Source organism: Ailuropoda melanoleuca, chromosome 5, assembly GCF_002007445.2.
Source record: "Ailuropoda melanoleuca isolate Jingjing chromosome 5, ASM200744v2, whole genome shotgun sequence".
In the NCBI taxonomy this organism is placed as follows: domain Eukaryota; kingdom Metazoa; phylum Chordata; class Mammalia; order Carnivora; family Ursidae; genus Ailuropoda; species Ailuropoda melanoleuca.
The window spans coordinates 34,513,219-34,525,419 of NC_048222.1; the positions used below are offsets into that span (position 1 = coordinate 34,513,219).

Consider the following 12,201-nt stretch of genomic DNA (forward strand, 5'->3'; position numbering starts at 1 on the left):
GTGAATAGTGGCAAGAAGTGATCTCTCATGGTTCTCACTATTAGGAATGATGTTTGGGGGAGTCAAAAGTTGTATGTGGATTTTCTACTGGGGGGAGGGGGAGGAGTCCGTGTCCCTAAAGCCCGTGTGGTTCAAAGGTCAGTTGTACTTCCTTCACCTCTTGCTTACCCTGGGCTTTTTCTGGACACTCTAACACACCATTCATTGTGAATGATTTCTTGGACCCCCATGAGTTGCACCAACATCTTTCCTTCTTCCGAGACTCAGGTTCACTGCCACTGGTGAATGCTGCAGATACGCTAGCCAGAACTCCCTTTTCCCTCCCTGCTGTCCCAGGCCTCCTCCCCTCCCTGGTATCTTGGGTGCTTAGGCCCGGGGCCTGTTTATGCCCACGCCTCCCCGGCAAGACTGTAGACCCAGTGGGGCTAGGATCTGATGTTGGGTTCATCCAAAGCACCCAGAAAATTGCTTTGTACATGACGGTCAGTCAGGGTATAGATGGATGAATGAATGAACACAGGCTTGACTGGGACAAAGGAGAGCAATGAACTCCCTGTTTTCTTCCCTGGTAAGACAAAGAAACCTGTGTTCTCTATCATTTCTCAAAATGAGAAAACTGATTGGAAAATCCACAACTGTCCCACAACACCCCCAAGTCAGAGAAATGTCACTCTGGGGAATTTTCAGTTTTGCTTTCCCAGAAAGACCCCTCTTTCTCTTCATCCCCTTCTCCCCTGTCTCTGTATCTCCCACTCCTCAGCCTGCACAGAGGGGACCCTGGGGCTGAGACAGTTTACTTTTGCTTTCTTTGCCTTTCCCAGAGCAAAGGGGGAAACCGTAATTTAGGCAACTGCTAAAAATAGCTCCCCCAGTCCTGGAAAGAGAGCTTGCTTATTTTTGAAAGTGCTCCCCGCCCCCTCCCCAGCCCTGCCCGAGGCTCTCATTACAAGTCAGATGCTTCTGAGCACAGTCCTGAGGCTGGCAGGGAAGTCACAGGACAGGGGACAGGGCCCTGTCAACCATGGAGTCTGAGCACTGGGAAATGGACCAGCAGAGAAGGGAGGAAGATGAGGGGTCTTCGTGCTCTCCGTGTCCTGTCCTGGTCATATTTACCTTGCAGGGGTGTGGTGAAGGTCTGAGATAAACCTTGACCATGGTAGGTGCTCAATGGATGACGACCATAACTTCATTATGATTAGAATCACTGGATTTAGAGCACAGCCTTCTATTTTAACAGGCAAGGCAGTAGGACACATAATAAGCCAGTATGATTTGCTAAATTGAACCACATGAAATTATTTTGTAGATTAAGCATAATTGAATACGGTCACTTACGTATGATTCAAGCTAATAACACAGAAATCAGCCAATTTTCTGTAAAGGGCCAGGTGCTGTAGATAATACTTACATGAATGCGTGTGGATGTGTTCTAGGAAAACCATATTTACAAAAATGAGCTGAATCTGGCCCCTAAATTATTTGCCAAGCCCCGTCAGAATATGTCAGATTCACTCTTATGTAGAGTGAACTTTCTGTGATACCTACGGTCAGTGTTCAGGTATCGCCCTAATTATTACAGTAGCTTATCTGTAGAGTTCTTGACGGTGTTTGTTATTACCAGACACTGTTCCAAGCACTTTACAAATAGTAACTAATTTAATTCTCATGACAGTTCTATGAGGTATGTGCTGTCGTTATCGCCCCATTTTATGGATGAGGAAAATGAGGCTCAGAGAGGCGGAGTAACTTGTTTGGAGTTCCATAGTTAGAGGAGATAGCATGTGAACAGAACCCAACTGAGTTTGTAGGGTCAAGTTGGATGTCCACAATTCAGGATGGAAGCAGGAGGAGATAGGGTTATCAAGCCTGTTTGTTGCCCACAAAACATGGTCTTTAGGGCCTTAAAGGGGCAACAGGCATGGTAGAGGTGGGCAGGGGAGAAATGGGTGGGCAGAGGGCCTGGGATGGAAAAGCACAGACTCTTCTTTGGGGAGCTAAGCCCTGGGTCACGGCCCTGTGTCTGGGGCTGTTTCCTAGGTGATCTCCATGACGCACGAAGGGTCAGTATATAGGGAGGAATCTCTGGCCTGTGGAAGAGGAAATTGTTTACATTCCTTATGTTCCATGCAGTATCTCTGGGGAATTCTGGGCCCCATTCCCAGACCTGGGCCCCAGGGGACCTGGTAGAGAGAGGGGGGCAAAGAAGCAGGCTCCCCAGAATGCCTGAGCTCTGCTGTCAAGCCAAGGTCCTTATATACTTTGTTGGCTCCCTTTGCCTATTAGTTTAGCCACGAATGAATAGGCCACTGGTCAGGACTCTGGCCTTGTGTACACCATGCTTTTTCTCATTATGCTGTTCCCCTTGCCCAGAAAGGCTTTTCTTGCCGCTGTACCTTGCCTTAGTTCTCTCACCTCTTTCAAGACTGGCTCAGTGCCACCTCCTGGAAGCCTTTTCTGATCTCTTCACAGCCCAGGCTACACCAGGTCCCCCTTCTTCGTGCTGCCAAAGCCTTATTTGCTCTTATGTCCTCACCACCAGAGTGACCCCTGTGTCCAGCATGGCCTCCACAGGCTAGAAGCTGGTTCAAAGCATGTTGTTTGAATGCAACGCCATGATCCACAAAGGCCTGTCCCCTCCCCTGTGAGACGTGGCCCTTGGGCAATTTGCCTGAACTTTGGGAGTCTTAATGTCATCACCAGGAAGGGACGGTGATGGGATTTGAGGGTTGGGGGGAATAAAACATAAAGCAGAATGTTGCCAGCACAGTGACTGGCTCCTAGGAGGCACTTTAGAAGCGGCCGTAGCATATCCTTGTCCCCATTACCCCCATGCATGGAGGTAGGGGAAGGGGACAGGAAAAGACAGTTTGAATACTTCAAAGCCACAGCATTGGCCCAAGGTGCTAACGGCAGGGTTTGTGAATCAGCTTTGGCTCTGCCACGAAAGAACTGAGCTTGGAGTCAGAATATTTAGTTGTGAGTTCCTGCTCTGCCTCTTAGCAGTGATGGGCGCCATTGACAAGCCATGTAACTGCTGGTAATGTCATTATAAACCTCAGTATTATCATCTGTCGGGGGGATAGTAATAATGACCTCACAAAGTCCTTGTGAGGCTGACATGAGATTGCAGAGCTATGAAAACACTTGGCCCAGCTCCAAGGGAATGCTCAATCATGAATTACTGAGTCTGGATCTATAGAACGCTTGAGAAAGCTCTGAACAGGGCTCAACTTGTGTTCCTTGGGCATGTGCCATGTGTCTTAGTGGTTTACAGCTTTAGAGTCATGCAGTCATGGGCTTGAGTCCTATCCATGCTACTGACTAGCTGTGTGTCCTTAGGCAAGTTACTTAACCTTTCTGAACCACACATTGTCTTTTAATGACTTCTTTAAGATGATGCCACCTATCACGGGAGTTGTTATGGGGATGAAAGGTGAATAGAACCCAGTCTCTGGTCGACACCAAATCTCAAGAATTAAAATTATTCTGCTTTTACTTATGACTTAGGAACAAGCATTGATGATATAGGGTTTTTGAAGTCCTAGTTAGTATAAAAAGTTTTTTATAGAGGGCCACAGTTTGGGGGTAGGTGTTAGTTTTTCATCTTTACAAACCAAATGGGAGTACTGCACTCAAGTGATAGGAAGTACTTCCTGGCTTGGGGTGGAATGTGGGAGGGGCGCTCAGTGCAGATGAGGAGAGCCCCTGGGGAAATCTTTGGGATTGGGATCGAGCCAAACAGTATGGCTGACCCAGCCCTGCCATCACACAGAGAGGAAACTGAGTCCCAGACAGGCTAAAACCATGGCCCCCCAATCCACATCTACATTGTGCCAGAGCTGGGACTAGCCCCGGTCTCCTGAGTTAGGTATGTGTTCTCCATGATGTGGAAGAATGTAAGAATAAGGAGATGAAGTCTGGCAGGAGCCAGAGGACTGGAGGAGACCCTTGAAGAGGGCCTTACAGTCCTCAGAGCTGGGCTATTTCCTCATTGATGGTTTGCTCTTTTAAGCCAGTTAGTCCATGTTTAGGGATTCACAGGCCTGGAAAGACCTTGATCCCACAGGGAGAAGAGGAAGGGGCAAGGAGACAGGATGTGGAGTGCACGGAGGTGTTGGTGTTCAGTGAATTTTCATGGAGAGAAAGGTGGGTGGTGGTGGGGCGGGTTAAAACCTTCTGCTGGAGTTTAAGTCCACTGGGTTTTGTTCTCTTGTTGCTTCTCATTTTTCCATATTGCTCCTCAATTGTTCTTGAGGTGGGTGCCTCCATTGCTTCTCTTTGTGAAGTGATGCTGCAGAAAGGAACACTTTGGCCCCCTTCACCTTTCCACTCCCTGCCCAGTGTTGGGGACAAGGGTTTCCCCTTCCAACAAGAGCTAGCTTAGAGCCTGAGGAAAAACCCAGCCCCTCAGGTCCAGACTCACTAGTGGCCAAAGGCAAAACTGGGTGGCTTCTTAAATCAGGCGGGGCAGATTCCTACAATGCCAGGCCTCTGTGGTCCCAGCTGTGCCCAGAGAGGGCTTATAGTTACAGGCTCTGTCTGGGCAAGGCAAGCATTGCCTGGCTGGCAATAATGATAACAAAATCACAGCATCAGTGCTGGCCTCCTTTAGAGAGTGCCCAGTGTGCTCTAGACATCCTATCTACATCACTGCACTGAATCTTCACCGAAGCCCACTGACGAAGGTGCTGTGATTGTCTTGGTATCATAGAACCTGAGGCTCTGAGAGCTTAAGACCTTATGAAATGTGCTTAGGGTCACCCAGCTGCGAAGGCAAAGCCAGAAGTCAAATCCCAGTTGTCTGACTTGGAAGATTGCTGGGGTGAAGGAGGCCTTAGACTGGGATGTGCAAGAAATGGGGACAGTGGGAGGTGGAAGCCCTTCTCCTTACAGTGGAGAAGAAGGAAGCCTTCAGGATCTCTGTAACCCTTTTCTGGCCCAGACAGCCTCTTCAGGACTGGAGATATTTCTAAACAAAGCTGCAGAGATTGGTCTTCTCTGGTGGAGTGAAGTAATAGGGGGACTGGGAGAAGATGGTTCTGGAAAGGGGCCGCTGACATGAGAAGATGAGCTCTAGACCGCAGCCTGAACCCTGGCATTTTGAGGTTCAATCCTAGCTCTGTCCCTAGCTGTATGACCTCAGATAAGACTTTTCCTCTTTTGACCTCAATTTTCTGATCTATGCTCTAAAGCTGCATGTGTTCCAGCCGAGAGCCTGTGGTTTTAGTCTTGGATGTTCAGGTGGGGCCCTGACAGACTTAAGAAAGGGTCACTGGGGGCTGGGTATCCTCAGGAACATCAGCTTAGTGGGGGGGCTGTCAAAGAGGCCGTCTCTTACAAGGGGAAACATGCAGCAGTATCCCTGCTGGTCAGGCCCTTCTCTGTGGGGATGGTTCTCCCTATTTGGAAAGTCAGGATCTCCATCTCCCATACTCCTGAGGCCACACCACCTCACTCTCCATACCCAGGGAAGATGTTTAAAGAGTATATAATTACAAGTATGGCATGGCATCAACTAATCAGAGAAGTCATGGCTGTAAACAGCTGGTGCGAGACTGTAACAGGGTGTGCCAACTGTATGCCCATTCTGCCCCCTACTCCTGATTGTTCCTAGGAAAGTCTGGCTCAAGAGCAAAGACAGACAAAGAGGGAGACTAGGGAGCAAAAAGTTGAGGAGGTGAAGGCAGGAAGCAAGTTCACAGGTCCTCCCAGACATCAGCCCATCCCTCCCCTGAACCCCATCATACTGTTAACTCAGCCTCATAGTGGCCTCTGGGAGTGTCCTTTTCATGCTTTGTCCCCTGAAAAAACAGCCTCTCCACCAGCTGCAGCTGTATATTGGAGACTGAAGAAACAAAGGGGACTTGGTTTGTACTCTGCAGCATTATGCCAAACTTGACAATGGGCAGACGTCCCCAGGGTGATTGACCCCAATCTGCCTGCAGAATTGGTGCTTTACTAAGTCTGATAGAGACCAGAGCTTTGTCTCACCTACTCTTGGCTACTGGCTATCAAGTCCCATGGAAAACCCCAAAGCCTCCTTTCCTCTTTCATTTTTCTCAGCTGCCAGCCTATTTTAGGTCTTTACCACCATGTACCAGGATTGCTGACTTTGCCCACTGGCTTCTTCCCCTATCTCCAGCCTCAGGGCTGCCGCCTTATCCCTTATAAATGTTCCTGATTGCTTATCAACAGCTAGGAGTCAGAGATTTCAATTAATATTTCTTGACTGATTGATGAGGGCTTGTCTTTTCTATAAGCACAGGCCGTTTTCCAATTGATCAAGAAACACGGAGCACCACTAAGTACAAAGCATTTTATTAGCTACGGAAATGGGAGAGGCATCAAAGAAGCAGGAAGCATGGCCCCTGCCCTCAAGAAATCTTCACTATAGCTGTGGAGAGCCAATATATAAACACACACACACAAAAGATAACCAGTAATAAAAGGGCACTTCAGTGTGTTATTTGAGGCTCTCCTGGGTCTATTAAAAAGCCCATTACAACGTTTATAACGAAAGATAAAATGGAGCCAGTAAAAAGCTCTAGAATGACAATGAAAATTCATCATGACTTATGGAGAGGTCTGATCAGACTAGACTGTTACTAGCTAGATTGTTAGGGTCTAGGAAATAAAGCAATGTTCTCTAGAAGTTACCTTGGGTTCACTAAGAACAAGTTATGATCCGTATCCTTTTCTGATAAGGTTCTAGAGCTCCATTCTAAGGAATGCCTTAGATTTAGCATATTTCAAATTCCACAAGGCTTCAGGAAAAATCTCATATGATATCTTTATAGAAAAGAGGGCTAGATTAGAGCATGGGTTCATAGATTCCAAGCTGGTTGAAGGACTGTTCCCTGAGAATGTTGATGACTAGTTCTTTGGCATTTCCAGATGAGGTGGCTATGTCATCTGGGTCCGTCTATATCTTTGTTGAGGTAAACATTTTTAGCAATGGTATGGGTAAAGACCATGTGTATATTCTGATCATTTCTGTTAATGACCAAATCGAGGAGAAATAGCTTAGAGTCAAGACTCAAAAATATCTCAACCCCTTATGGGTATGCATACCAAAGCACTGAAAGAAGAAACAGAAAGAGATATTTATATACCCATGCTCAAAGTGGCATTATTCATAATAACCGAAAGGAGGAAGCAACCCAAGTGTCCATTGATAGGTGAATGGGTAAACAAAATGTATATAAATACAGAGAAATATTATTCAGCCTTAAAAAGAAAGGAAATTCTGACACATGCTATAACATGAACCTTGAAGACATTATTTCAAGTGAAATAAGCCAGTCACAAAAAGGGCAAATACTGTATGATTCTACTCCCATGATTCTACTCATACTACTACTTAGAGTAGTCAAATTCATAGAGACAGAAAGTAAAGTGGTGGTTGTCAGGGGCTCGGGGGAGAGGAAAATGAGAAATTATTGCTTATATGAGTACAGGAGTTTCTGTTCTGCAAGATGAAAAAATCATGGCGATTTATGGTAGGGACGGTTGCACAGCAATGTGAATGCACATAATGCCATTGAACTGTACACATAAAAATGGTTAAAATGATAAATTTTGTGTTTCGTGTATTTTATAATTTAAAAAAAATCATGACCCCAGACTTTGATAATAATAGGGGAAAAGGCAGAATCCTTTTTATGTTAAAAAAAATTAAGATATACAAATACTGGATGAGGAGAACATGGCTGGGCAGCAGTGTTGTGGTTAAGTTCTCCTGAACCCACCCAGGTTATCTGAAAGCATGTTGAGGAACCAGTAGAGATAAAGGGTGGTTTTAACCCTTTTGGGAAGCCTATGTGAGGGTAGTTGGGCTTAATCTATATAGAGGCTATGTGGCATCAACGACTAGGGCTGGCCAGTGCTTCTCCCCAAGCTGGGGCACCATTGAAGGAGGCTCTCCTAGTGGCAAGCTAAAAACTTAACCCTTTCTGTTACAATGACCACTCAACTGTTGCATGTTCATGAGTTTTGGTCTCTGGCCAAAGTGGTGTCCTCTGTTCTTGGTTGGTATAGAAAACAGATCTGACCAGATTTCCTTCAGTATTGGCTGAAAACTGTTCCAATGATCAGCCCCATTTCCTTACTCAGGGTTCACTGTGATGACTCGCCCAGGTTACCTCTCCTTCTGGATAGATGGGTGGTGAACCCATGCCCTATTGATATTTCACATTCATTCAAACATGCTTGGGCACAACAGACAAGACAGAAAACTCTGCAAGTCTCTGAAGACTTCTCTGCTCCCCAGGAGCCATGCCATAAAATTAGCTTGCTATCTCTCCTGCCAGCCTACTTCAACCCTTCCCTCCCCACTGGATGAAACCTTTAAACCAGGCATCTGTACACCTTAAAATGAATCTAGTGATTAAGCTGGCCCTGCTGAAAATGGCTCTGCTAGAGGACAGGGAATAGATACCCATCTGTACAGTCATGGAGAAGGTACAATTCACGTTCTGTGACTACCGCCCTCCTCTGATCTCTGGGGGCATGGAGGGAGAATCTGGAAGTGTTTGTGGCAGGAAACACTGGAGGGCATGATGGGGAGGGACCATCTCCAGGTGGAAGGAGCTGGAGGGAACAGAAAGAAGCTGTGAGAGAAGGGAGGGTGGGCCTGATTGTTGGGTTGAGGGCTCCTAACATTTGGGCAAAGAAGTTATAGTGGCTCAGTGACCACTGTCTCTGCCTACCTGGTTGCCATTGCCTGACCCCTTTGTGCTCTCTGTTCTCCTGCTCAGATCACGATGAGGACCTAGGGCATCTGCCTCCTGACTATCCCACCCTCGCCTGGAGTGACCATGGCCCCCCGCAAGAGGAGCCGCCATGGCCTGGGCTTCCTGTGCTGCTTTGGCGGCAGCGGCCTCCCTGAGATCAACCTCCGGGACAGCCACCCTCTGCAGTATATGGAGTTTTCAAGTCCTATCCCGAACCCAGAGGAGCTCAACGTCCGCTTCGCAGAGCTGGTGGTCAGTGAGGGGACAGGGAAGGGAGGGTGTTGACAATGGGGAGGGGGATTCTGGAACAGGCAGAGCAGGACAGAGGGCGGGGACCCATGTGCCGGGATCTCTACCTATGGAACGCTGCTTGGGACGAGGGTGGGCCCCCCAGGACACCTCAGCTGTGAGGGAGAAACAAGTCATTTACTGGTGAGGATACCATGAAATATGTCCCCAGAAGAATGGACTTACCTCACGTCTCCAAGGGATTCTAGACCTCACAGTACAGCAATTAGGCCATCATGAAAGGAGCAGGTCCAGGCTTTTGTGAAATAAGGCAGTGAAGAGCTTCAAAGAATACCAGAACACTTGACTTCTTCTCTCTGGAACTTCCCTGGGATTCTTTCAACTCATACAGGAACAAGCGACAAAGTGGGATTCTGTAGGCAGATAGATACCAGGTCCTCAAAGCAGGGGATGATTGACTAGAAATATGGAGATAGAGATGCCTATAGTGCCCCTGGCTCAGGGCTGGGTGATTATACCCCCTGTCTAGCTTATGGCAGTTGGAAGCTCTGTCTTTGACACTTACAGCAGCTCTTCCTGACTCTGCGATGCCCATTCAGACTAGAGCAGCACTGCACCTTTGTGAGAACCACTCCAAAGTGAGCGTGCGAAACTCTACACTTGACCACAAAGAGAATAGGGAAGAAGTGTGATTCTTCTTCTAGGAGGTCTGGTAGTGAGACAAAGCCAAGGAGACTCCCAGATCAGGGGTGCAGGACGCACACCCAGGACTCAGGGCTGAACCCTGCATAGAGCAATAAGCACAAGTTCTTCTTCCATTAGCTCTTGGTCATTCATTCTCGTGGCTGGCCAGTAGTCAAGCTGGCAGAGAAACAGTGCTATGTCATTTGAAATGGGATTTCATACTTGAAATTGATAATGAATGTATTTGATTAAGGCAATCTAGCTCTTCAAATAACTGGACCACTATAAGATAAGACCATGCAGGTTATGCGAAAACGTTATCCACCTTCCTCATCACATCAGGCTCAGGGAAACTCATTATTGTTCCTGAATTCAGATTCAGGAAACCCTCATCCTTTCCTCAGGATGGAGCATGGATGGGAGAGAACAAACCATTTACTAGTATAGAATGACATTTGGAACTTAATCGGTGTTAGAACCATTAAGATCTGTTTTGTTTTGTTCTGTTTTGTCTTTTTTGTTTTGTTTTTGTTTTTGTTTTTACTCAGAATACTGCTGACACCAAATGTGTGGGTTTTCCACACCAAACAATTCCTTAGTTTGCTGTGGACACCAACTGGTGTCCTACAAATTAACTCCATGCTGACACTAACTACCCAGAGTTAACACAGACCCCACAGATGGAGGGCTAGATCCACAAGACGGCCCCCCCCCAGACACCAGTCAGAAGTAGTAGGTCCCCATGTCACCCACACTTCAGAGAGACTTGGCTACAAGTCGGAAGTTCCCATGATCCCCTCCTCAGGTTGGATAATTTGCTAGAATGGCTCACAGAACGTAGGTAAAGACTTCACTTACTACTACCAGTGCATTGTAAAGGTTATTACAAAGAATACAAATGAACAGCCAGATGAAGGGGTACATTAGGTAAGGCCCAGAAGAGTAAGGCTCCTGCCTGAGCACAGGTGCTTCTGTCCTGTGGAATTTGTGTGCACCATCCCTCTGGCATGTGAGAGTGGTCACCAACCCAGAGACCCTCTGAGCCTTGTCATTTAGGGATTTTTATAGAGGTTTCATCAGGTAGGTATGATAGGTTTTTAACTTCACCTTCAGTCTCTCTTCTCTCTCCAGAGTTTGGGAAGTGGGGCTGAAAATTTTAGGCTTCTAATCAAGGCTTGATCTTTCTGGTGACCAGCCCTGTAAAGGTATTTAGGGCCCCACCAAGAGTTGCTTCACTAGAAGAACAGAGGCTCCTGCCATTCAGGAAATTCCAAGGGATTTAGAAGCTCTGTCTCAGAAACGAAAGATGCTCCTGTCGATTTTATCACTCATAAAATTCCAAGGGATTTGGGAACTTTATGCTGTGAACTGGGAACAAAGATAAAAAATATATTTCCTATATTATCACAGCACAGACATTTTCTTGAACAGAGCACATGAGTTTTGAAAGAAGGACGGGATGAAAAATGTTCCTTTCCTTGGCCCTTTTATTCAGCAAGTATTTATTGAGCATCTTTAGTGAGCAGGACTCCTTACAAAGTACTTTTTTTTTTAATCCCAGCATCCAGATATAATTTGCAATAAAAGGTACTTACATATACATGTGAATATACAAACATAAATGGCCTTATACTGCATATGCTATATGCTAACAGGACTTATTCACTTAAAAACACATCATAAACATCTTTCTACTTCAATTAATAGTCCCCCATTTTTCTAATTTTTTACTATATAAACAGTTTTTTATAATAATTTTTTATTATATTATGTTAGTCACCATACAGTACATCCCTAGTTTTTGATGTAAAGTTCCCTGATTCATTACTTGCATATAACACCCAGTGCACCATGCAATACGTGCCTTCCTTACTACTCATCACCAGTCTATCCCATTCCCCCAGCCCCCTCCCCTCTGAAGCCCTCAGTTTGTTTCCCAGGGTCCATAGTCTCTCATGCTTCATTCCGCCTTCTGATTACTCCCCCTTTCTTCTTCCCTTTCTTCTCCTACTGATCTTCCCACTTCTTATGTTCCACAAATGAGTGAAACCATATGATAATTGTCTTTCTCTGCTGGACTTATTTCGCTTAGCATTATCTCCTCCAGTTCCGTCCATGTTGCAGCAAATGTTGAGAAATCGTTCTTTCTGATGGCTGAGTAATATTCCATTGTATATATGGACCACATTCTTAATCCAGTTATCTGTTGAAGGGCATCTCAGCTCCTTCCACGATTTAGCTATTGTGGACAATGCTGCTATGAACATTGGGGTGCATATGGCCCTTCTCTTCACTACGTCTGTATCTTTGGGGTAAATACCCAATAGTGCAATGGCTGGATCATAGGGTAGCTCAATTTTTAACTTTTTAAGGGACCTCCACACTGTTTTCTCAAGTGGCTGTACCAACTTGCATTCCCACCAACAATGTAGGAGTCATCCCCTTTCTCCACATCCTCTCCAACATTTGTTGTTTCCTGCCTTGTCAATTTTTGCCATTCTAACTGGCGTAAGGTGGTATCTCCGTGTGGTTTTGA

At 46.2% G+C, this 12,201-nt stretch overlaps 1 protein-coding gene across 4 annotated transcripts in view; it reads left to right on the forward strand.

Annotated features, from left to right (window-relative positions):
* DAAM2 (dishevelled associated activator of morphogenesis 2) overlaps window positions 1-12,201 on the forward strand; it is a 119,916-nt gene that overhangs the window by 54,708 nt on the left and 53,007 nt on the right. For all 4 annotated transcript variants that reach the window (XR_004625486.1, XM_019808644.2, XM_011235615.3 and 1 more), the window contains exon 2: window positions 8,757-8,984. Coding sequence is in view for 3 of the 4 variants with exons in the window: in XM_019808644.2 (XP_019664203.1) it covers window positions 8,817-8,984 (168 nt within the window). In the remaining variant the exon portion in view is untranslated. The remainder of the gene's footprint in view (window positions 1-8,756; window positions 8,985-12,201) is intronic.